Raw genomic sequence first — 26,599 nt, forward strand, 5'->3', positions numbered from 1 at the left:
ATACTGTGTGCAGTATTGGTCCCCTTATATGAGGAAGGATATATTGGCATTGGAGGGAGTGCAGAGAAGGTTCACCAGGTTGATACCGGAGATGAGGGGTTTGGATTATGAGGAGAGGCTGAGGAGATTGGGTTTGTACTCGTTGGAGTTTAGAAGGATGAGGGGGGATCTTATGGAGACTTATAAGATAATGCGGGGGCTGGATAGGGTGGAGGCGGAGAGATTCTTTCCACTTAGTAAGGAAGTTAAAACTAGAGGACACAGCCTCAAAATAAAGGGGGGTCGGTTTAAGACAGAGTTGAGGAGGAACTTCTTCTCCCAGAGGGTGGTGAATCTCTGGAATTCTCTGCCCACTGAGGTGGTGGAGGCTACCTCGCTGAATATGTTTAAAGCGCGGATGGATGGATTCCTGATCGGTAAGGGAATTAAGGGTTATGGGGATCAGGCGGGTAAGTGGTACTGATCCACGTCAGATCAGCCATGATCTTATTGAATGGCGGGGCAGGCTCGAAGGGCTAGATGGCCTACTCCTGCTCCTATTTCTTATGTTCTTATGTTCTTAATAGATCACCCCAACTCTGAGCCCTTAGCTTGTGTATTAATCCTTTGTGTAGCATCTTATCGAATGCCTGACCACTGTTGTCAGGTTAACTGATAACTGTTTCCTCTCTCCCTCCTTTCTTGAAAGCAATGTTACATTAGTTAACTTTCAATATACTAGAACTGTTCCAGAATCCAGGGAATTTATGAAAATCGTAGCCAGTGCATCTACTATCTCTGTACTTAGAACCCTGTGGTGTAGGCCATCAGGGCCTGGGAATTTGTCAGACTTTAGTCTCCAGTTTCTCCAGTACTTTTTGCTGCTGATAATAATTACCTTAATTTCCTCGCTCTCTTTGCCTCAAGATTACCTCTTTCTCGTGTCTCCCACTATGAAGTCAAACACAACATACTTGTTTCATGTCTCTGCCATTTCCTCATTCCCTATGGTAATTTCTCCTGCCTCTGCTTCTAAAGTACCAGTGTTAATTTAGCTACTCTCTTCCTTTTTATATACTTATAAGCTCTTACAATCTGTTTTTATATTTCTGTCCAGTTTACTCTCTCGTTCTATTTGTTCCCCTTTCATTAATTTTCTGGTAGCCCTTTGCCGGTTTCTAAACAAAAAACTCCTAATCCCTAGGCTTGCTACTTTTCTTTGCAACATTACAAACCTCTTCTTTTAATCTAAAACTATCCTTAATTTTTTTTAGCAAACCACAGATGGACCTTTCTTGCGGAGTTATTTTTCAATGGAATATTTTTGTTAAACAATTTGAATTAAATGTTTCCCACTATTTATTTACTGACATACCTTTATTCTACATACTCAATCATCCTGAGCCAGCTTTCCCCTCATACCTATGTAACTGGCTTTGTTTAAGCTTATGATTATTGTTTATAATTGGAGTATGTTGTTTTCAAACTTAATGTGGAATTCAGTTGTATTATAATCACTATTTTGTCACTTATTAACCCTACCTCATTGCACAATGCCAGGGCCGGAATTCTCCAACTTTGCCCACAGCTGGGATTCTCTGGTCCCGCTGCCGTGAATGGAAATTTGGCTGAGCGTCAAATGCTCCCTTCTTGCTAACGGTGGTAGTTTGGTGCATGAGGCTGGAGAATTTTGGCCTGGAGCTAAAATAGCTTTATTCCGAGCTGGTTCTGCAGGAAACTGTGTCAAAACAATTCTAGAAACTCATCCTTCAGGACCAATTAAGTCCCGCATAACTGTTATTTTGCCTTTGTTACAAGCTCCAATAATTTCTTGTTTGATGCTCTATTCAAAAATATCACTTCTGTTAGGGATCCTGTAAGCTACTCCCACAGGTGTTCTCCGACCCTGACATTTCTAATCTCCACTCGTACTGATTTACTCCCTAATTTTCTGAGCCAGGATCCTTTCTCATTCATATCTTTTTGTCATTTTTTTAGTGACATGACACAAAAAGGGGTAGTAATCTGTCCCTAGCAAAGATATCGATTGGATCACCTGCCTGTGAAGTGGAATACCTGATATTTAATTCTGTTGACTGCAATAGAACCGAATATCAAAGACTGCATCTGACCCAGTGCCACCCGTTTAATGCATGTGCCTGAGAGACCTTTACTAATGTTCTTTAGGGAAGGAAATCTGCCTTCCTTACCTGGCCTGGCCTACATGTGACTCCAGATGCACAGCAATGTGGTAGTCTCTTAACTGCCACTCAGTTCAAGGGCGATTAGGGATGGGCAACAAATGCTGGCTTTGCCAGCAACACCCACATCTCAAGGAAAGAATAAAGAAAAAGTGTTTACTCTAATGAATTTTAATTTCAACATCGTGAGAATGGATGAATTTCTGAAGATTCATTGCTGAGGGAAATAGTTGGAAAATAAACAGTTCACTCCTTGGTTGATTCTGTTGCGAGAGTTGTTTGTATTTATTTCCTTTCAAAATGTTGCATCCTGCAGTCTGATCAGTGGGGGTTTGGTTGCTGCTGGTTACATCAGGAGAGCACAGTGATTAGCTCGGCATTGGATCCAGTGGGAAATCCATCTGAAGGTCACATTTCTCATGCTAGTGCAAAAATGGGAGATGCGGTGTCCTGAATAGTAAATGGTATTGTGCAATCAAATGAGTGCACTGTGTGCCGGGGAGTTTTTAATAGTGCAGGAATTGAGTAAACAATGTTTAAATGTTTTAAATCAGCCCAAACATACTGAGCAAAATAACTGCTGGTGCAGCAACTAGTCAGGATTGTATTAGCCTCCACTTTAAGTAATAATTACAACCTTGCTGTGAATTCAGAATGTGAAAGAGCTGTCATGGCGAAACTGAGTGGAGTCTGTGGGAGTTGTTTAACATACAGGCCAGAGCTCCATTTAGTATTTACTTGGAGTGCATTACACTTAGGAAATACAAATAGTTTTAGTCCACCAGCTTTCAGTTGCAAGATTCATCACTGTTTCTTGTTCTAGGTTCAATAAATTAGGCATAGGCATCTGCATCTTGCTCCAACTGTTGATCTAAATAGTTCCCTTTTGTATAATTTTGGCAAGATTCTCAGGAATGCCACATTCTGTCTCACTATACACTATCAAAGGCCTGCTTAAAATCTGTGAAATTGTAACAGTAGGTGTGTTTTATAAATTTCTCCAAAATCTGTCTCATCACAAACAATTAATCATAGAATAGAATCATAGAATTCCTACAGTACAGAAGGAGGCCATTCGGCCCATCGGGTCTGTACCGACAATCCCACCCAGGCCCTTTCCCTGTAACCGCACCTATTTACCCTGCTAATCCCCCTGACACTAGGGGCAGTTTAGCATGGCCAATCAACCCACACATCTTTGGACTGTGGGAGGAAACCAGAGCAGCTGATCAAATACTCATTGGAAGTCTCTGATCCTGGCACTCCTCCAATTCTGGCCTCTTGAGCATCCTGATTTTCATCATCCCACCACTAGTGGCGGTGCTTTCAGCTGCTTGAGCCATAAGGAGAGGCTGGATAGACTGGGACTTTTTTTTCTGGAGCGTAAGAGGCTGAGGGGTGATCTTATAGATGTCTATAAAATAATGAGGGGCACAGATCAGCTAGATAGTCAATATCTTTTCCCAAAGGGAGGGGAGTTTAAAACTAGAGGGCATAGGTTTAAGGTGAGAGGGGAGAGATACAAAAAGGTCCAGAGGGGCAATTTTTTCACACAGGGTGGTGAGTGTCTGGAACAGGCTGCCAGAGGTAGTAGTAGAGGCGGGTACAATTTTGTCTTTTAAAAAACATTTAGACAGATGCATTGTAAGATGGGTATCGAGGGATATGGGCCAAATGCGGGGCAATTGGGACTAGCTTAGGGGTTTTAAAAAAAAAAAAGGGCGGCATGGACAAGTTGGGCCAAAGGGCCTGTTTCCATGCTGTAAACCTCTATGACTCTATGCTTTGGTTCTTGGCTCTAAAATGCTCTCCTTAAACCTCTCTATTTCTCTTGCCTCTCTCCTCTAAGACACTCCTTAAAACTTAACCCTGACTAAGCTTTTGGAATCTGTGTTAGTATCCGCTTATATGACCTGGTATCAGCCTTACTTGATAATGTTCCTGTGAAGCACCTTAGAATGCCTTACTATGTTGATAGTGTATGATACAAGTACAAGTTGTTGCTGGTCATGTTGATCAAAATGTATGATGCATTGGAATGTTGGTACATAACTGATCTTCCCCGATGGACTAATTTAAGATTCATTGTGCAGTTAACTCCAGGTACATCTCAGTTAGGTTGCATTATCTCAAGTTTCCTTTAAGTTTTGCATTCAAGTCACTTTGAACCCCAAAAAAGTTAGCACAGGATGAATGATTTGGCATTAGTTCATTTGCCTTTTAATGCTGAGGAGATTGGTAATTGGTTATTGTTTGACAGACGTTACATATTTGGAGTTCTGTTTGTATTTTAGGATGAACTCTCTGATGTTAGCCAGGCCTCCAGCTTGGTGCCAACAAAACCCAACACCCCTATGTCGGCTCCATCAGATCCTGCAGTGGGAGATTCAGCTTCTCCAAGAAAGGAAAACCTGGAGCCTGAAGGGTTGTCTAAAAATTTAAACCAAGCAAGCAAGAAACCAGACAGCAAGAAAAATATTGACGTGCAGGTACAGCAGGAAACTAGAACGTTAGCAGTTGGTAAGTGCTTTGTTTGAACAAAATTTTATTCCAAGGGAATTGAGGAATATTTGTGGTTACTTTACTAATGTTGATGACATCTCAACCTTCTCCTTCCTCACTGCCTCCTTCTAGGAAGAGATTTCAGATTGTCACAGCTCCAGATAATCCTGCACATCTCTCTTCCAATGGCATATATAGAATCATAGAATCCGCACGGTGCAGAAGGAGACCATTCGGCCCATCGAACTTTCACCAACAACAATCCCACCAAAGCCTTAACTCCATGTATTTACCCTGCTAGACCCCCTGACACTAAGGGGCAATTTGGCATGGCCAGTCAACCTATAGAGATCTATAGGCTGTGGGAGAAAACTGGAGCACCTGGAGGAAACCCGCGCAGGCACAGGGAGAATGTTCAAACTCCACACAGTCACCCGAGGCTGGAATTGAACCCGGGTCCCAGGTGCTGAGAGGCTGCAGTGCTAACCACTGTGCCACCGTGCAGCCCCATGTTATATATCCCACTTTTATCTTGTTGGGGAAGATGAGCCTGATTAACAGAAATAGAAGTACTCACTTTAGAACATTGGATATATTTAGAATGTCAATTTCAGCTGGCAGATACATCCATTGTGTAGAGAGTTGGGTTTGCAGGGAAGCAAATGGGTACTCAGATGCTTCAATGGTTTATGATCTTTCCTTGAAGAAGGATTTGTGTGGGAGGAGGGGTAGGAGAAGTTGGCAAAGTCTATTAAAGCTGCTACATCTTTTCCTTCAATTTATTTTTCATACAGCTGTAGTGCTAGGTGTGTGGGAGCTGAGGTAATAAGATAGCTATATCAATTATTGCAGCACAGTTTTCCAATATTCTTTAATGGTTCCAACCTTATTGCCTAATTTTAGGAGCTCTTACAGTTTAAAAAAGGAAACTCAACCTGGAATTACAAAACAAAGGCACATCAAAACCATTCCTGATCCCTCCTTATAGGTGATGAGATTTCCACTTTACAAAATAGTCTCTTCTACTTGAAGTTGACCATTGATTGTGAGAAGCATGGAAGTATTTCATGGAGACAGAGTATCCTCTGAAGTGTTGATAGTAGAAATAAGAGCTTGTTGTGAAAATACCAAAGTTTCAAGTATAAATATCTTTATTTTTTTCCTCCTTTTGGAGGTCTCATGTGTACCTGTTAATACCTGGTAACTTTGGTACGTTCTGTCTGGTTTGCATCTGCGTTACTATAACTTCTGTCTTAAAGTGGGAATAAATAATTCCACAAAATATCCAATGATCAATGATGAATAGATTTGTTGCAAGTGAAATATCTGTGGGTATTTGCTCTGAGTTTAAAGGGGAATATTGCTGCAGGTGTTTAACACTTTTAGAAATATAGTTTTAAAGCTGCAGCATGATAGAGGACATGGGAACAAAATGATGGGGCATGGGTCGGGATCAAGAGTTCCCCCACACCCAACGACATCTGTTATGCAACTATATTAGTGAGAGGAGGCCAGTTCCCTACAAGGAGTTAGTGCATTCAGACTGCATCCGTGGCCTTTATTGATTCAATTGAATTTAACTGTGGTGATCGTAGGAGTTCCATCATCGATCTTAGCAAGTGCTGAGAATAACCATTTAGGCAAACACATGAAAAGCACGATGGAGTCAGGTTAATGGTACATTGCCTGCACAAGTGGAACTGTACTACAGCAAGATTGGCCTACAGGTGTCAACTTTTGTTCAGTGATAACACTCTTGTCTCTGAGTCTTAAAGGTTGTAGGTTCGAAACCAACTCCAAGACTTGAACGCACGTCCAGGCTAACACTCACGTGGAATTCTGTATTTCATTGGCTATAAAGTGCTTTAGGAAGTCCTGAGGTTGTGGAAGGCGCTATAGAAATGCACCTTTTTTCCTTTCTCTCCGGATAGAGATAAACTAAAAGGGTGAAGGAGAAAGAGAGTGATTAAAGATAGGCCATCTGCGTCCTAGCTCTTGCTTCAGTGAACACTGTGAACCTTTCCTACCCTTAGGATCTTGCTTGTAATTAAACAAATTGTGTGCAGAAAAATATTTATAAAAATATAATAGGCGCCGTTCCAAACGGAACGGACTGCCTAAATTCAGGGGGTTTTAACTGAAAATATCTAGACTTGTGGTTTCACTTTCACAAAAAGCTGGTCATTTTCCAGATTTTCCAGTTTTGAGGCGAGCATGGCTGGAAAATCCCGCCCTTTGTTTTTCATTCAAAATTTTGTTCTGGGAGCATCCTGTTTTTAAGTGTAACTTTGGCTAATAGAGAGCCCATTGAATGAACTCTTTATTGGGGCAACACGGTGGCACAGTGGTTAGCACTGCTGCCTCACAGCGCCAGGGACCCTGGTTCGATTCCCGGCTTGGATCACTGTCTGTGTGGAGTCTGCACGTTCTCCCAGTGTCTGTGTGGGTTTCCTCCGGGTGCTCCGGTTTCCTCCCACAGTCCAAAAGATGTGCTGATTAGGTGCATACTAAATTCTCCCTCAGTGTACCCGAACAGAAGCCGGAGTGTGGCAACTAGGGGATTTTCACAGTAACTTCATTGCAGTGTTAATGTAAGCCTTCTTGTGACCCTAACTTTAAATGAACTTTATTAGCTGGAGGACCTCTTCAATGGAAATGTTTCCTACCCTGGAATGGTGAGGAGAGAGGTTAGGAACATTTAGTTACAAACCAGGATTACTGGAACACGGGATGCTTTTCCCTGGAGTGGTTGGGGCAAAGACAATTGCATCTTTTGAGGAAAAATGAATAAATATTTAAATATGAAGGTATAGGGGCTATGGGAGGAACAGATGACAGCGAGAATAATTTTGATTGCTCCAGCAAAAAAACAGCCACGAACATAATGGACTGAATTACATCCCTTTGTTCTATAAACATCCACGGGGCTCTGCTTTATTACATTGGTGTTGAATATGCAGATTTCAATTGAGAACCTCAATAATGAGGGATGACCAATAAAATTATCTTTCCATGCGCATGTACTGGAGTTGCTCCCTCACACCAATGATAGGAAATCTCATATCCAGTGAAGTCCCATCCGTGTAATGTAGACTAACAATCACATGTCTGTTAATGTTGAAGGTATGACTGAAAATGAAGACAAATCAGACGTTCAAGCCATCATTGACTCGACGCCCGAATTAGATATGGATCGAGACATTAGTGGGTATAAAGGAGCGAGGTGAGCTTAAATTCTCCTGAATAATGAAATGTTAATATATTGCCCCTTTATAGTTTATTCTTAACAATTAATTCATCTATCATATATCCTCTATGTATGTTGGACTTGAGAGCACAGACTGTCAGCAATTATATCAGCATGCATTTCCGTTTAATATGAAAACAGAAAATGCTGAAAATACTCAGGTCAGGCAACATCTTTGGAGAGAGAAATTGAGTTAACGTTTAAAGTCTGCGGTCTTTCATCAGAAATTCTGGTGAGAAGAGGCCCTTTTTTTGTGCCCCTCTGCAAAGTTAAAACACTTTCAATCCACAAATTAATTTGGGATCCTTACTCTAGCCAATGGGGTGACTGGTATATGGAAAGGAAATTTTAAGAAATTTGTGAAGTGTTGATGTATTACTTATTTGTAAAGCCAGAATTACAATTCCAGTACCATGCACCTTTTACAAGGCTGCTTTATACACTTATTTTGCAATTTTGTTGTTTGTACATATTAATGGCAGCTTAATACTCCAAAAGGTTTAGAAATCTTGACACTGACTCGTATCAAGTGGGGTGGCACGGTAGCACAGTGGTTAGCACTGCTGCTTCACAGCTCCAGGGTCCCAGGTTCGATTCCCGGCTCGGGTCACTGTCTGTGTGGAGTTTGCACATTCTCCTCGTGTCTGCGTGGGTTTTCTCCGGGTGCTCCGGTTTCCTCCCACAGTCCAAAGATGTGCGGGTTAGGTTGATTGGCCAGGTTAAAAATTGCCCCTTAGAGTCCTGGAATGCGTAGGTTAGAGGGATTAGCGGGTAAAATATGTAGGAATATGGGGGTAGGGCCTGGTTGGGATTGTGGTCGGTGCAGACTCGATGGGCCGAATGGCCTCCTTCTGCACTGTAGGGTTTCTATGATTTCTATAACTAATTAATTTCTGATTTCATATTTTTACAGCACGCCAACCCAGGGAATAGAGAACAAAGCGTTTGATCGGAACACAGAATCTATTTTTGATGAACTCTCCCAGTCGGCTTCTGAGCTGATTGGTGATGTGGACGAGGGGGCAAATTTGCTGGGTAAGTGGAAAATCTGGCAGTGATGAAGTGCAGCCTTGTTTAAATGTGTAAATGCCCCCACGTAGCTAAGATGGAGGAGTTTCTGAGCTGCATGCCAGATACAGCATGTAAAAACAAGAGATCCCTGGACATTTACAGCTTGTCTGAATCTCTCCCATCAGAAGCTGAGTAGCTTCTCCCTCTAGTGGGTAATGATGACCAAAAAATGTGTGACATGCTGCAACTCAGACCTGCAAACTATCCCACCTCCTGAAATTACTTTCCAAAGAATGGTATCTAATTACGAGTCCGGGGAGGGACATATTATATTACTGAAATTATTCCTTTCTATTTTGTGTTCACGTAGTTGCCCAAAAATAAAATCTGTAATGTAATTTATTTTTTCAAAAAAAACTTGACCAAATCATTTTTAGTTCTGTGAAATTAGCAATAATCTGTGAGAAATTAAAATAATGAAACTGTAATCCTGATCCAAGGTTTTATTTGATCATGTTTAGGAAAAAATCTGCTTTGATTTGTCTTTTATGAGCCTATTTTGAAATTCTCAATATACATGTGTAGATTGATTTCCTTGACAATTGCAAACAACAGTTACTCATTTATTTAGTAACTTTAACGTAACTATCTCGAGATGTTTCGTGGAAGTGGCTGGCTGGCAGAAAATTTAGGCAGCCTTCTAAAAATAAGCAGTGGGGTAGCAAGGTGAAAACGGGATTAGACAGAGTTTGAGTGGAGTCAAAGCAGCTGAGGAGTGTGCCACTAATTGGGGAGTGAATGATGCGCAGGCATTAAAAGCCAGAGAGACAGAAGATGATGGTGGTATGTGGAATCGGAAGAGGTGATAGCAGTGGGGTAGGATAGAGGGTGTGGAATGACTCGCATAAGGGGATTTAAATTCAACTGAGGGACATGAGTTGCAGGCAAGTCAGAGAGGATGTAACTAAGAAAACTCTTTCACAAGTAAAATATCATTTGAGGAGGTGAGCCTAAATAAAATTGTGCTTGGTTTCAAATGAACTTGTGTTTAATCTTGCCACGTTATCTATTCTTTGTATTGCTTGAATGGACATTTTCTTTCCTAACAGAAAATTGGTTTTTCTAATGAAAGCTTAGTATAGTAAAATATTTTTTGTTTTGAATTATCTTAATTAGGGAGCTTAATCCTCCACTGTCTAAAATCTTTCTTGAACTTGCTTTTGAAACATACATCTACAATCCAAATGAAATTCAATTTAAACATTTTAATAGCAGGAATCTAATTTGATGTGATTGTACCTTAAGCCTGTTTTGCTGATGCTAAATCATTTGACTTTGTGTGCTGGAATTCTGTGCAGCTAAATGGATATATAAATTCCTTAAACATCTCTGTAGCCCAAACTTTCAGGTGGCCCAACTTGAAAACTAAAAAGATTGTAGGATATCATTGCTGATAATGATGATTTTCCTGAGCACAGGAATCAAACTTAGCAAAATCGATTGTGAAGGCCAAGGGGTGTGTTTTCAATAATAAATATTATCTACCAGAACACTGATAAACCTGCTGCATCATAAAACAGTTGATTAAGGGGAGGCAGTGAGCTAGTGGTAATATCACTAGACTATTAATCCAGAAACACAGCTAATGTTCTGGGGGCCCCGGGTTCGAACCCCGCCACGGCAGATGGTGGAATTTGAATTCAATTTTAAAAATCTGGATTAGAATCATAGAATCATAGAAACCCTACAGTGCAGAAGGAGGCCATTCGGCCCATCGAGTCTGCACCGACCACAATCCCACCCAGGCCCTACCCCCACATATTTACCCGCTAATCCCACTAACCTACGCATCTCAGGACTCTAAGGGGCAATTTTTAACCTGGCCAATCAACCTAACCCGCACATCTTTGGACTGTGGGAGGAAACCGGAGCACCCGGAGGAAACCCACGCAGACACGAGGAGAATGTGCAAACTCCACACAGACAGTGACCCGAGCCGGGAATCGAACCCAGGACCCTGGAGCTGTGAAGCAGCAGTGCTAACCACTGTGCTACCGTGCCGTCATCAGTAGATTAAGAATCTACTGATGACCATGAAACCATTAGAGAAAATGCTGGAAAATCTCAGCAGATCTGGCAGCATCTCTAATGAGAGAAAAAAGAGCTGACGTTTCAGGTCCAGGTGACCCTTTGTCAAAGCTCAACCATTGTTGATTGTCGGAAAAACCCATCTGGTTCACAAATGTCCTTTGGTGCAGGAAATCTGCCGTCCTTACCTGGTCTGGCCTACATGTGACTCTCCAAGGACAAATAGGGATGGGCAATAAATGCTGGCCAGTCAGTGATGTCCACGTCCCAAAAAAAGTGAGGAGCATTTGCTCCTGAAACATGCAAGCTGAAAAACAGAAATGAAAGAACTCTAGATAATCAACTTGTGCTGATGTTTAGTGCATTTGGCTCGAATTGTATGACGTTTGATTTCTGCCTTTAATGCGAAAGTGCTTTATCTCTCTCTCTGTCCCCTCATGTGTGCGCCCTCTCTGGCCTTTCTGACCCTTTGCATGCATTCTGTTCCTTCTGTGTTCCTTTTTTCTTTCTCTCTCTCCCCCCTAATCTCTGTTGCCTCACGCATGCACACTGTCTGTTCCCCCACACACGCACGCCATTCTCCCTCATGCACACTCCCTTTCCATTCCTTTGCACCACCTCCATTCCCTCGCCCACCTACTCTGTCTCTCTCTCTCTCTCCCCCTCTCTCACTGTTCTTTCTCTCCCTCTTTCTCTCCTCCCCCCCCCCCCCACTGTTCCTTTTCTCTCTCTTCCTCCCCCACAATGTTCCTTTATTCTCTCTCTCTCTCTCTCTCTCTTCTCCCCCCCCCCCCTCTCTTTCTCTCTTCCCCCTTTTCCTATCCCCCCCCCCCCCCATTCCTTCTGTGTGTCTCTCTCTCTCTATCACTTTGGAACTCCTATTCACCACCATGTTGTTGCAAGTACTGGGAGCTGCATAGATTTAAAGCCCAAGTTTGCCATCAGCCAGACACTACATTCTGTTCTTTCTGCTCCAGCTGTTTTAAGTGTCCAGTACTATAGACCATGACTTTTTACCTCGGCTTTTGAACAATATTTCTTCAGAACATAATATATAAAAGCTGTATAGGGAGAGAAATCAAAATGTATGAGTAGGTGTTGAGGTTTAAGATCAAAAGCTGTTTTCTAGTTTTATTAATATTCAGCAAGTCCTGGAAGGGCTGCTGCATACAGCTCTGGAATGTTGAGATAGATTTGTGTCATTTTGGTGATAGTGACCACAATTCGGTTACGTTCACCTTAGTGATGGAAAGGGATAGGCATGAACCTCGGGCCAGTGGTTTTAGCTGGGGGAAGGGTAATTATGAGGCTATTAGGAGAGAATTAGGAAACATAGGTTGGACTAGGAGATTACAGGGACTGGGAACGTCCGACATGTGGAGTTTTTTCAAGGAGCAGCTACTGCGAGTCTGTGATAGGTATGTCCCTGTCAGGCAAGGAGGAATTGGTAGGGCTAGGGAACCGTGGTGCACCAAAAAAGTTTCTTTGTTGGTTAAAAAGAAAAAGGAGGCTTATGTTCGGATGAGACGTGAGCACTCGGGTAGTGCACTAGAAAGCTTTAGATTGGCTAAGAGGGAGTTGAAGAGCGAGCTTAGAAGGGCTAAAAGGGGACATGAGAAGACTTTGGCGGATAGGGTTAAAGAGAATCCTAAGGCGTTCTATAGGTATGTCAAGAACAGAAGGTTGGTTAGGGCAAGTTTAGGGCCAGTTATAGATGGCAGAGGGAAGTTATGTGTGGAACCGGAGGAGATTGGTGAAGCATTGAACCAATATTTCTCTTCGGTGTTCACGCAAGGGGACATGAATATAGCTGAGGAGGACACTGGGTTGCAAGGGAGTAGAATAGACAGTATTACAGTTGATAAGGAGGATGTGCAGGATATTCTGGAGGGTCTGAAAATAGATAAATCCCCTGGTCCGGATGGGATTTATCCAAGGATTCTCTGGGAGGCAAGAGAAGTGATTGCAGAGCCTCTGGCTCTGATCTTCAGGTCGTCGTTGGCCTCTGGTATAGTACCAGAAGATTGGAGGTTAGCGAATGTTGTCCCATTGTTTAAGAAGGGGAACAGAGACTTCCCCGGGAATTATAGACCGGTGAGTCTCACTTCTGTTGTCGGCAAGATGTTGGAAAAAATTATAAGGGATAGGATTTATAGTTATTTGGAGAGTAATGAATTGATAGGTGATAGTCAGCATGGTTTTGTGGCAGGTAGGTCGTGCCTTACTAACCTTATTGAGTTTTTTGAGAAAGTGACCAAGGAGGTGGATGGGGGCAAGGCAGTGGACGTGGTATATATGGATTTTAGTAAGGCGTTTGATAAGGTTCACCATGGTAGGCTTCTGCAGAAAATGCAGATGTATGGGATTGGGGGTGATCTAGGAAATTGGATCAGGAATTGGCTAGCGGATAGGAAACAGAGGGTGGTGGTTGATAGTAAATATTCATCATGGAGTGCGGTTACAAGTGGTGTACCTCAGGGATCTGTTTTGGGGCCACTGCTGTTTGTAATATTTATTAATGATCTGGATGAGGGTATAGTTGGGTGGATTAGCAAATTTGCTGATGACACCAAAGTCGGTGGTGTGGTAGACAGTGAGGAAGGGTGTCGTAGTTTGCAGGAAGACTTAGACAGGTTGCAAAGTTGGGCCGAGAGGTGGCGGATGGAGTTTAATGCGGAGAAGTGTGAGGTAATTCACTTTGGTAGGAATAACAGATGTGTTGAGTATAGGGCTAACGGGAGGACTTTGAATAGTGTGGAGGAGCAGAGGGATCTAGGTGTATGTGTGCATAGATCCCTGAAAGTTGGGAATCAAGTAGATAAGGTTGTTAAGAAGGCATATGGTGTCTTGGCGTTTATTGGTAGGGGGATTGAATTTAGGAGTCGTAGCGTTATGTTGCAACTGTACACAACTCTGGTGCGGCCGCACTTGGAGTACTGTGTGCAGTTCTGGTCCCCACATTACAGGAAGGATGTGGAGGCTTTGGAGAGGGTGCAGAGGAGGTTTACCAGGATGTTGCCTGGTATGGAGGGGAGATGCTATGAGGAGAGGCTGAGGGATTTGGGATTGTTTTCGCTGGAAAGGCGGCGGCTAAGAGGGGATCTTATTGAAACATATAAGATGATTAGAGGTTTAGATAGGGTGGATAGTGATAGCCTTTTTCCTCTGATGGAGAAATCCAGCACGAGGGGGCATGGCTTTAAATTGAGGGGGGGTAGTTATAGAACCGATGTCAGGGGTAGGTTCTTTACCCAGAGGGTGGTGAGGGATTGGAATGCCCTGCCAGCATCAGTAGTAAATGCGCCTAGTTTGGGGGCGTTTAAGAGATCCGTAGATAGGTTCATGGACGAAAAGAAATTGGTTTAGGTTGGAGGGTCACAGTTTTTTTTTAATTTTTTTTATTTTACTGGTCGGTGCAACATCGTGGGCCGAAGGGCCTGTTCTGCGCTGTAATGTTCTATGTTCTATGTTCTATAAATCAGACGTACAAATAGATTAATCTCCTGGTCCTGCGTTGAGAAATGTTCATCTGGGACAGCACAGTGGCACAGTGGTTAGTTAGCACTGCTGCCTCACAGCACCAGAGACCTGGGTTCGATTCCCGGCTTGGATTGCTGTATGTTAGAGTCTGCACGTTTTCCCCATGTCGGCGTGGGTTTCCTCCAGGTGCTCGGGTTTCCTCCCACACTCCAAAGATTTGTGGGTTAGGTGGATTGGCCATACTAAATTGCTCCTTACTGTCAGGGGGACTAGCTAGGGTAAATGCATGGAGTTATGGGGATAGGGCCTGGGTGGGATTGTGGTCAGTGCAGACTCGATGGGCCGAATGGCCTCCTTCTGCACTGTAGGAGTCTATGATTCCTTTGTTCGTTTCTTTCACTTTACCCAGAATGGCTTTGAGTTTACCTCAATTATTGCATGTCCCCCACAAGGAACTTTTATATCCTTTAATCCAGAATTCCTGCAGCCTTACCGATAAGCTTATTCTAACTGGTTATCTATCATTTACTAATCTCTGTAGCTTAGTTTTGAAAAGCAGGCCATGTGTTTACAGCATGCAGATCGTGTGTGTCTGTGTGTGTAAGAATAAGAACTTATAATGCACATGGATACAAAGTGGTTTAGTGTTTTGCCATGCTTGCTTATGAAGCTCATTTCTGTTCCACCCTTTGCATGTTGTCGTTACATATTTAGCTGATGCCGTTTGTGCAAACTTCGTAAATCCCATCTTACTTCATACATTTGTGTGCACGCATTTTAGCAGCAGAAAGAAGCCTGTTTCTCCCTTCTCATCGCTATTGTGTTATGCAGGCGACACAGGAGTGCAGCTTTAAATACATGTTGGTAATGATAGAAATAGCTTTCATTCTCAAGCTAATTGGCGTTTTTCTTCTCATGCTTCCTTTCTCTTGGGCTGCTGACCCAGGGGAGTTTTCTGGTGTGTATACTTTCACATACTGTATACTGTGCTTCCATTGACATTTTCTGTGTGTGTAAATTGTACTGTTTCTGCCATATTTCTGTCACTGTGATTTTCAGCTTTTATTATCAAGTTGAGAATGTTTTCCACATGTTGCTGTTTGTAAAAAAAAAGAATTTGGGATTCTAAAGAATGGAACATATTGGTGCTTGAATATATTGATTCTTTGGGAAAAATTGAAAAGATTGGGATGATGTGTCTTTGAGCTTGTCTTATCTACAACAGATCGCTGTTCTTATGTTACCATGAGGTCAGTATCTTGGAATTCCAGACCAACTATCATTGAAGCAGCACAGGGTTAATATAGACCAACTCCTTTTGAGAACAGCCAAGTCTGGACAATAAGTACATCTCGCCAGCATAACACAAATGAAAATATGTGATGGCCTTGTCAGGAACATAACTGCCCTTACTATGGGAGTGGGTCTAGTGGATGGTATGAGGCATGAAGTGGTAAGGTTGATTGGGGAACTTCATTAAAAGGCATGACAGTGGAGAGGCAATGTTTAATATTGAAGGACTGAATGTGTGCACTGCAACAGTCATACATTCCTTTCAGCGCAAAATCTCAACAAGAGCAACAGCACAACTTTGGCTTACAAAAGAAATTAAAGAACAATACAGCACAGGAACAGGCCCTTCGGCCCTCCAAGCCTGCGCCGCTCATGTGCCCAACTGGACCATTCGTTTGTATCCCTCTATTCCCAGTCTGTTCATGTGGCTATCTAGATAAGTCTTAAACGATCCCAGCATGTCCGCCTCAATCACCTTGCTTGGCAGTGCATTCCAGGCCAAGGATAGTATTAGATTCAAAGAGAAGTCATATAAAGTTGCTAAAAAATGTAACAACCCTGAGGATTGGGAACAGTTCAATATTCAGCAAAGGAGGACCAAGAGATTGATTAAGAGGGGGGACAAATAGAGTATGAGAGTAAACTTCCAAATAATATAAAATCATACTGTAAAAGCTTCTATAAGTATGCAATAAGAAAAAGATTAGTGAAGACAAATATAGGTCCCTTACAGTCCAAAACAGGAGAATTTATAATAGAGAAGACTGAAATGATAGAGCTATTAAATAACTACTTTAGTTCTGTCTTCATGGAGGAAGATGCAAATAACTTCCCAGAAATGCTAGAGAACCAAAAATCTAGTGCGAAGGAGGACTTGAAGGAAATTAGTATTACTAAATGGAGAAAGTAATGGGACTGAAAGCTGATGAATCCCCAGAGGTGGTCATGGAAATAGTGGATGCATTGGTTGTCACCTTCCAAATTTCTGGATATTCTGGATCAGTCCTAGCAGATTGGAGGGTGGCAAATGTAACCCTGCTATTTAAAAAAGCAGGGAGGGAAAAAACATGTAATTATAGACTGGTTGGCCTAACGTCAGTAGTAGGGAAAATGCTGGAGTCTGTTATACAGGATTTGATAACCGAACATTTGAGCAAGTTCAACAGGGATTCAATAAAATCAACATGGATTTAGGAAAGGGAAATTATGTTTGAAAAACCAAGTGGAGTTTTTTAAGGACCTCACTAGTAGAGTGGATAAGGGTGAACCAATGGAGGTGGTGTGTTAAGTCCAACATAAGAGGTTAGTGTGCAAAATTAAAGTGCATTGAATTGGAGGTAAGGTATTGGCATGGATTGAGAATTGGTTAGCAGACTGAAAATGGAGAGTAGGAATAAATAGATTGTTTTCGAAGTGGCAGGAGTGACTAGTGGGGTCCCACAGAGATCAGTGCTTGGGCCACAGCCAGTCACAATATATATAATACATATCAGTGATTTGGATCAGGGAATCAAAAGTAATATTCCCAAGTTTGCTGATGACACACAACTTGGTGGGAATGTGAGTGGTGAGGAGGATGTTAAGAAGCTTCATGGTGATTAAGACAAGTTGAGTGAGTGGGCAAGTATGTGGCAGATGCAGTAGAATGTTGATAAATGTGAAGTTATCCACTTCAGATGGAGAGACAGAATTGCAGAGTATTATTTAAATGGTGATAGACTGGGAAATGTTGATGTACAAAGGAACCTGGGTGTCCTTGTACTCCAGCCACTGAAATCAGGCATGCAGGTACAGTAAACAGTTAGGAAGACAAATTGGTCTTAATCGCATGAGGACTTGAGTATAGGAACAAGTATGTCTTACTGCAGCTGTACAGGACCTTGGTGAGGCCACACCTGGAGTATTGTGTGCAGTTTTGATCTTTTTAACTAAGAAAGGGTATACTTACCATAAAAGAGTGCAGCAAAGATTCATCAGATTGAATCCTGAGATGGCAGGGTTGCCAAATGAGGAGAGATTGGGTGGACTGGGCCTGTATTCACTGGAGTTTAGAAGAATGAGAGGGGACCTCATTGAAACGTATAAAATTCTGACAGGGCTGGACAGACTGGATGCTGGGATGCTGTTTCCTCTGACTGGGGGGAACCAGAACAAGGGGTCACAGTCTCAGGATTCAGGGGAGACCATTTAGAACTGAGAGGAGGAGAAATCTCTTCACTCAGATGGTGGTGAACATGTGAAAATCACTGCCACAGAAAGCTGCGAAGACCAGATCACGGAATATATTTAAGAAAGAACTAGATTTCTCGACTCTAAAGGTGTCAAGGAGTATGGGGAGAGCATGGGAATATGGGGTTGAGATAGAAGATCAGCCATGAACATGTTGAATGGCAGACAGGTTTGAAGGGCCGAATGACCTACTCCTGCTATTTTCTGCTTCTGTGTTCTCTTGGACTGACAAATGGTGTGTGCTGTGAAATTGTTGCAGTGACATGACATTAAATGGAAAAATAATTCAAATTATCAGGGAACTGGGTGATGTGAAAGCATTTCCCTCTTTCATATCAATGTTCTGAGTTGTATTTTGCTCAGAAGAGTAAGGGACCTCCTCCTGCCTGTCACTATCCTCTGTGGAGTAGAGTGTTGTAAGCAAGTGTCCACAGCAATCACAATTCAGCACAAAACTATGTTGCGTAATACTTTCAGCAGCCTTGCGGGAGATGCTTCGGCAGGGAGACCGTGTGTGAGGAATGGAAGTGTTTCACCCAAAGTGCTGTGTGCCGACTTCGTTGGCATGTTGGTAGCATATTAGAGCTTTACTTTTCACCTGGCGATGCTGTTTAAGACCTGGGAGTGCATAATGGATGGAATGCTTGGTTGCTTCATTGTCCAGAAGTGACATAATTCACCTTAGTCACAAACAAAAATGGAGTATATTTTCTCTGAAAACATTAAACACTAATTTTTTAGAAGGATTAGTTGTGGAGTGATGGAATGCTTCTACAACTGGGACCTTCCATTTATGCCTGAATCTGCTTACTTGAATAGTGAATATTTAATAAGCATGTCCATGGCTGAGGTAGAAACACAGTTCTGGAAAAGCATAGTAGATTGGTCAGCATCTGAAAAAAAAGAGGTTAATGTTTCTGGTGAGACTCTTTGTAAGAACTCTACTCAATCTGCTATGCATTTCCACCGTATTCTGTCTAATTTTGTTTTTCTCTTTACCTGAACCATAAATAGATTACTACGACAACTGACTGTTATGGATGTGAAGGCATTTCTTCCCTTCATCAGTAATACTGCTAGTCATGTCCTTTAGGCAGAGAGATGTATGTCCTCTGGTTTAAATCCATGTTAAAGATCTTTTCAAATGTGGCAATCACATACAAATGACCGTTTTTCATATTCCTTTCTACAAGCTGATTATTGCGTGAAACTGGATTGGCTGCACTGAGTGCATTTATGTTACAGCCACGTGATTCGTAGCCAAGCTTTGCAACATTCATGCTGGATTTTCCATGGTGCTCCATAACTTGCTTGTGGTGGGCTTTGCTTTCATGCTGCATCTTATGAGAATTCTTCCTTTCTTTCTGCTTCACTCGGAATGCATGGGTCCTCAGATCATAGTATTTTTGGTAAGATTCCATCCACTCAAGGGTTTTCTTTTTTTTATAAATGGCTGCTAGTACCCAGGTAAGAATTAATTGTATATGAGAGTTGAGGCAACATGGAAAGTGCAAGCAGAGGGAAGTTTCTTTATCTTTCCCCTTCCTGTTATAGCAATATGCTTTTCTTCTTGCAAGACCTTTTTTCTAAAATACCCAAATATGGATTCACGTTGAAATTTTGAGTTCAGTTTTTGCTTCAATCCTGAGTAGATAGAATTAGACGCAGTTTGTGACCACGTTAATTCTGTAAATTTTCCCAGTTCTTGTAGGGGATGGGGGGAGGGGGGAGGTAAATGGAATTGCTGTTGTGACCATTCCATCAGTTGTGGATTGGCAGAATGTTTGTGGTTACTTCCTCTTATTCCTTCCCAACTCCTATGTCATTCAGTCAGGCATCATTCCATCTGTTTCACACTTTGTCGATTTTGTTAATGAGTTCCCCTCAAGCATGGCCATTGTCTTTGCACAAAACCCCTTCTGCTTACTTGTTACCAAGGTTCTGCCTCTCCCTCCAAAGATGTACCCTTCTAATGTGGGATGAGTTCTACTTTAGGAGAGTCTTGTGTGCATACCTGGGCATGGTGGTAGTATAGTGACTATAGCACTGGACTAGCAATCCAGAGTTCATGAGTCAAATCCCACCATGACAGCTTGTGAAATTGAATTCAGTAAATCTTATAATTGATGGCCATGAAAACTGCCAGATTACCCAAAAGAAACCCAACTAGGAAGGTGACTTCCAACCCTGCCTGGTTCAGTTCACACCTGATGAGTCCACACTTTCTGTTAACTCTAATGCCCACTGAAGTGGCCTGGCAGATCACTCAGTTCTACAAAAATATTAGGAATATTCAAATGATGTAGCCTAATGTTATGACACAACAGATTATATGTGCCAGGCTGCCCAAATCCCAAAGGAAAACTTGAATCAGCTGCCAGAATAATTTTGCAATTTGTCTGATATGAGGAGTTTTTCTGAAGTGAAGATAAGTAACTCTTATCCATTTATGATTATTCTATGTCAAAGTTGAACATAGCACGGTAGCACAGTGGTTAGCACTGCTGCTTCACAGCTCCAGGGTCCCAGGTTCGATTCCTGGCTCGGGTCACTGTCTGTGTGGAGTTTGCACATTCTCCTTGTGTCTGCGTGGGTTTCCTCCGGGTGCTCCGGTTTCCTCCCACAGTCCAAAGATGTGCGGGTTAGGTTGATTGGCCAGGTTAAAAATTGCCCCTTAGAGTCCTGGGATGCGTAGGTTAGAGGGATTAGCGGGTAAATATGTGGGGTGGGATTGTGGTCGGTGCAGACTCGATGGGCCGAATGGCCTCCTTCTGCACTGTAGGGTTTCTATGATTTCTATGATTTTCTATGAACATTTATTAAAATAAGAAAAAAGAAAATTTACACTTAAAACACAGCAACACCTTTACACAGGAACACCTTTGCACAGTTAACAGTACTTTTCAAACATTCCCTAAAAGATTTTGGCTTAAATAAAACTCAGAGCTAAACCCCATTTTGATGGCAACAGTACATTTTCTAATCTTTAAAATTCCAATTACATTGCCATACAGTGCCCTGTTGCCCTCGGGGCACTTTCTGAGGGCGGCACCAAACTGCTGTTCACAGGTTAGCTTCAACACACAGTCAGTCTTGTTCGAGATCTCTCAGCCAGCATCACCCACACAGTCTTCAGTGCTTCCTTAAATCTGTTTTTATCCCGTTGATCTTATACTCGATTGTGTTTTGACAATCCTTTAGAAGTTCATTTTTTCAAAAATGCTCACCCCCTTTACTTTATGGCTGCTATATTTTAATACTTACACTATTTTGCCTCATCTATTTACAATCCACCAGTTGTATCTGTTCCTTTTAAAATACAGCAGCCAACTTTAAACCACTTGCCTTCACACCTCCTTTGCTGATGTTTGACCTTTGCAGTCTATTTGCCTCCAATTCACTTAAACTGATCACACTCCCAAAAGCTTGATCTTCGGCATATGGCAGCATAACAGTAATATTGCAAAAAATAAATAAATAGTAAGGCTCATTTTCCTTGCACTTGCCTGTGACACCAAAGGTTTGAATCAAAGAAATCTCCTGGAACCACTTTGTGATTGGCCAGTAACAAGTGCCTACACTGTTTCAGTACCATTTAACTTGGAATTTAGGTTGATCACAGCTGCTATGCATCTCCTGTGATAAAGAGAAACTATCCCCCTCAGCTTTCTCGACCTGCATTTAGCCTTTGACATAGATGACCATACCAATGCCTTCTCCAATGCCTTCCACTGTCATCCAGTTGGGTTACTGCATGTTTCAGATTCCATTTTTAATCTATCTAATCGTAGCTGGAGAATCCTTGGTGATATCATCCAGCTTCTACATTGTGCACTGTTGACTTCCAGCTCCACCTCACCACCACACTTCTTGACCCCTCCACAGTCTATGAATTGTCAGACTGCTTGTCCAGTATTGGGTGAACAGAAATTTACTCATTAGATATCGAAACACTACGGAGACATACCCCAATGACTTTGTTCCCTAGCTGCAGCCCCTACTCCTCTTCCTGGAAGTTATCTGAGGTTGGCCCAGATTGTTTAAAACCTTGGTGTCATGTCTGACACCAAGATGAACTTCCAATCACATATCTGTGCTATCATTAAGATGATACGGTTCAAGTGCAGGGCCAGGGGGATTTGAGGAAAAACTTTTTTACCCAGAGTCGGGTGATGGTCTGGAATGTGCTGCCTGGGAGGGTGGTAGAGGCGGGATGCCTCACTTCCTTTAAAAAGTATCTGGATGAGTATTTAGCACATCATAACATTCAAGACTATGGGCCAAGGGCTGGTAAATGGGATTAGGTGAGAGGTCGGGTGTTTCTTGTGTGTCAGTGCAGACTCAATGGGCAGAAAGGCCTCTTCTGCATTGAATGATTCTATGCTGCCATTGTCTGTCCTAGGTTGCACGAAGTTCCCTTTGCCTATCACCCATTCTCACTGAATACATTAACTTCCAGTTAAATAATGCTTCATTTTTAAAATGATCATCCTTGTCTACAAATCCCTCCATGATTGTTTCTTTCTGCCTTATCCCTGTAATCTCCTCCAACCCACAACACTCCAAAATATCTGCACCCATCCAACTCTCGCCTCTTGAGCACCTCCCGTTTAATCATAATACCATTGCTAACCATGCCTTTAGCTGAAGTTCCCTGCCTCTCTACTCTCTCAGCTTTTAAAATCTTTCTTAAAATCTATCTCTTCCACCAAACTGCTAGTCATCTGCCCTAGTTTCTCTTCATGTGCCTTGGGGCCTAGTTTTACTTTATAATGCTCCCGTGAAACCCCTTAGAATGTTTTATGATGTCAAAGGCACTTCATAAATTCAAGTTGTTGCTGTAGTATAATCAAGATGGCGAGTTTCCTGGTCAGTTGATGCCATTGGATATTGGCTTATGAATCTGTAACTTGGGCTGCTAGGCATGCTGTTGGAAGACAATGTTCCTTTTACAATCTTCAGAAATAAGAGCATGAGCCCTTTGAGCCTACTCTGCCATTCAGTGAGATCGTGGGTAATCTCATTGTAGTCTTAGCTCCAATTTCCTGTCTGCCGCCCATTACTGTGAACTTGGTTGTCAATCAAAAATCTGTCTAATCCGGCCATGAATGTATTCAATGACCCAGCCTCCAGTACATTCTGGGGAAGAGAATTCCAAAATCTTGCAACCCTCTGAGCCATTCCTCATCTCTCATATTCCCTCGGAGCCGTCTTCTTTTAAATAAGGACAAAAGACTGTGGTAGGATCGATAATGCAGTTAAAACTTGGTCACAAGTCAAGTTGCAGTTACTCAAATTTATTGATCCTCTGGCTTCCTGTGAGTAAAAGCTGGTGATGGTGCTGCACTTTGCAACCCTGGTAAAATGCAATCTATTTATTGGCAATGGTTTGTGTCTGCCACTGAGTTCTGACCTCGACAGTGACCAGGGCAGGAGCTAAGATGATGAAGGAAGGTAGCCAGTGTTATTAGGTGCTCACCTCTGTGCTTCAGCTGGGCAGACTTGTGCTTATGACAATGCCTAGCCAAGACAACATGGTCAATGTACAGAGCAGTGCAGTATTAAGTTGCAGCAAACTTCATATTAATATTGAATTAAAATGCTGCACTTTGGGAATCTCTTCCATATTGAAACCGCCTCCTCATGGAAGGGAGGGTTGCAGTTTGCACAGGAGAATCTAAAAAAGAAAGAACTATTCCGTAAGTGTCCTAAAACTGGTCTTTCCCAGGGACACTGAGGCATTGGGGCCAACACAGACTTGTGCATCGACCACATCTCATCAACTCAGCTCTCCTGCTCCTTTCATCTGTTGCTTTCTTGTCTTGTCCCTTGTTTCATGCGCTGCCTGCTCTAACTCTCATTTTCTAATCTCCAATTGTTTGCTCATTCTAATATGGACAAACTATCTGCGACATATTTGACTGGTATGGTGGAATCTTGGTCTTTGTAATGTGATATTGCTTTTTGAACTCTAATCCTATTTTCTTGAACAGCTAGCTTTTAGTGAATGTAAATAGTTGGACTTTTTATGAAGTGTTATTAGTAGCAACGTTCAGTCTTGAGATGGTGCTTTCCTGATGTATTTCATAAGGCAATAATTTATGATAGGGAAATAGGCTGTGTTAATGGTGTTTTTGCAGCCTGGAGATTTCTTTTAACTTTCTACATTTAATTTATTGCCAGGAATGGGCCGTGAAGTTGAAAATCTTATTCAGGAAAACACACAGCTGCTGGAGACCAAGTAAGTCTCAGTTGAATGTTACTGTATCCAGTTTCAGATGGACTTGTCGAATGCAGCTGTCTGCTGGGAAGTAATTGCAGGGTTTAAAGTGGTCCACGTTATATTGTTCTGTACAGGTGTTTCTGAATTGAAGAGAATAGATATTGTTGAGTATTTGTCAATTTTTCAATTCCTAAGCTATGGTGGATAATTTTAATCATAGAATCCTACAGTGCAGAAAGAGGCCATTCGGCCCATCGAGTCTGCACCAACCACAATCCCACCCAGGCCCTATCCACATATCCCTACATATTTACCCACTAACCCCTCTAACCTATGCATGCCGGGACACTAAGGGACAATTTAGAATGGCCAATCAACTTAGCCCGCACATCTTTGGACTGTGGACTTTTCTAAGAACACAGATTACTGTGTCCACAAATTGTATATTTGGTAAATTAAAGCACATTTAAAAATACAAGTTAGGACTCTCCTGGCAGTTCAGTCACTTTATTCAATGAGTATCTGACCAGGAAAGTTTGAAATCCATCCCTGTTTGTGCCGTATTAGCTACTCTCTGTTACTTTGCTGTTAAACACTTGGCCTCTGCACCCACCGTCAAAGACTCGGGCATTAATCATGGTGATTGTGGTGAGGTAATAACGGACAACTGATACCCATAGGTCTGCTCCCAGTAAGAAGTTTAGGAAGGAGATTCCGGCAAGGGATGGAAAAAATCAAGATCAAGTCTTTGGCAAAAGTAATTAAGAGCTTAAAATCACAAGTGATTTCAGACCATTGCCTTTTTCATCTGCCCCAAAGAAACAACTTTTTATTATTTTTTTAAAAATGACTAACCGATTCCAGCATCCAAAGATTATTATCTTAACCTGGCATCCAATTGTTAGTCCCTTCTCATTGCATTTAGAATTGATCCAGGCAGAGTCCTACCAAGTAAATTGGTAAACGCACATGGGAATGTCCTCGGTAACATGTACCTGTGCATGGGATTTCTGTAGATATGCAGGTGTATTGGATACATACAGTGCAACCTATTAGATTGGGAAATCAGCAATGAGATTGAAAGTTTCTTAGCTCTACTGCTGCAGGGATGTGTGAAGGTGTTTTATGACTTCAGAGTTCAGCTTAGGCTCTGTTAGTCTGAACAAAGAGGGGAATTACAACTTGTATTAAAAAAAAAATGAAATCTGGTCAACTGACAGGAAGAATGCAAATAACATTCGTGCCAGACAAATACCAGGCAATGACCATCACCAATGAGAGACACTGTGACCACTGCCCCATGACATTCAATAGTTTTACCATCACTGAATCCCCCACTATCAACATCCTTGGGGTTACCATTGTCCAGAAACTCAGCTGGACTCACCACATAAACACAGTGGCTACAAGAGCAGGTCAGGGGCTAGGAATACTGCGGTGAGTAACTCACCTCCTGACTCTCCAAAGCCTGTCCACCATTTACAAGGCAAAAGTCAGGAGTGTGATGGAATACTCCCCACTTGCCTGGATGGGTGCAGCTCCAACAACACTCAAGAAGCTCGACACCATCCAGGACGAAACAGCCCGCTTGATTGGCACCACATCTACAAACATCCACTCCCTCCACCACCAAAGCTCAGTAGCAGCAGTGTGTGCTATCTACAAGATGCACTGCAGCAATTCACCATCTTAGACAGCACCTTCCAAACCCACAACCACTTCCATCTAGAAGGACAAAGGCAACAGATACCTGGGAACACCCCCACCTGCAAGTTCCCCTCCAAGGCACTCACCACCCTGATTTGGAAATATATCACCCTTCCTTCGCTGGGTCAAAATTCTGGAATTCCCTCCCTAACGGCATTGTGGATCAACCCAGAGCATGTGGACTGCAGCGATTCAAGAAGGCAACTCACCATCACCTTCTCAAAGGCAACTAGGGATGGGCAATAAATGCTGGCCCAGCCAGCGACGCCCATGTCCCACAAATGAATTTTTAAAAGTACCAATAATTCATGTGAGCTTAATGCTCCCAATTTTAGTCCTCATCAAGTCACAATTTATTTGATAATTTAGTGTTAATGTCAATGCACTCTTTTACATTGGTGTAAATACTAAATCTGTAGCTGTAATCCCTGAAAGATGTCTTTTTTGAGTATGCTTGTGACAGCTATGAATCACTGTGAAATTGTCATTTCATATGGGAAAAGCCACACAACTATCCTTTACTCTGGAAAAGGATGAATAAACAGCATTGTAAAAACCAAAACCCAGAAGAGAATGTCATTCTGCGGCAAACTATTTCACATCTGCAATGCAAAGTCTATCAGCATTAAGAAAAATACG

General features: G+C 42.2%; 1 protein-coding gene and 1 long non-coding RNA gene across 9 annotated transcripts in view; one reads left to right on the plus strand and one right to left on the minus strand.

The window, feature by feature from the left end:
- Window positions 1-26,599, plus strand: part of LOC144501818 (C-Jun-amino-terminal kinase-interacting protein 4-like) — a 274,627-nt gene that overhangs the window by 184,300 nt on the left and 63,728 nt on the right. For all 8 annotated transcript variants that reach the window (XM_078225869.1, XM_078225866.1, XM_078225865.1 and 5 more), the window contains exons 6-9: window positions 4,475-4,700; window positions 7,806-7,905; window positions 8,843-8,964; window positions 24,214-24,271. In XM_078225869.1, coding sequence (XP_078081995.1) covers window positions 4,475-4,700; window positions 7,806-7,905; window positions 8,843-8,964; window positions 24,214-24,271 — 506 coding nt within the window. The remainder of the gene's footprint in view (window positions 1-4,474; window positions 4,701-7,805; window positions 7,906-8,842; window positions 8,965-24,213; window positions 24,272-26,599) is intronic.
- Window positions 5,234-26,599, minus strand: part of LOC144501825 (uncharacterized) — a 72,045-nt gene continuing 50,679 nt past the window's right edge. The window contains exons 2-3 of the long non-coding RNA XR_013499214.1: window positions 11,217-11,335; window positions 5,234-6,620 (exon numbers count right to left, since the gene is read on the minus strand). This is a non-coding gene — a long non-coding RNA (uncharacterized LOC144501825). The remainder of the gene's footprint in view (window positions 6,621-11,216; window positions 11,336-26,599) is intronic.

This window comes from Mustelus asterias, chromosome 12 (assembly GCF_964213995.1).
Source record: "Mustelus asterias chromosome 12, sMusAst1.hap1.1, whole genome shotgun sequence".
Taxonomy (NCBI): domain Eukaryota; kingdom Metazoa; phylum Chordata; class Chondrichthyes; order Carcharhiniformes; family Triakidae; genus Mustelus; species Mustelus asterias.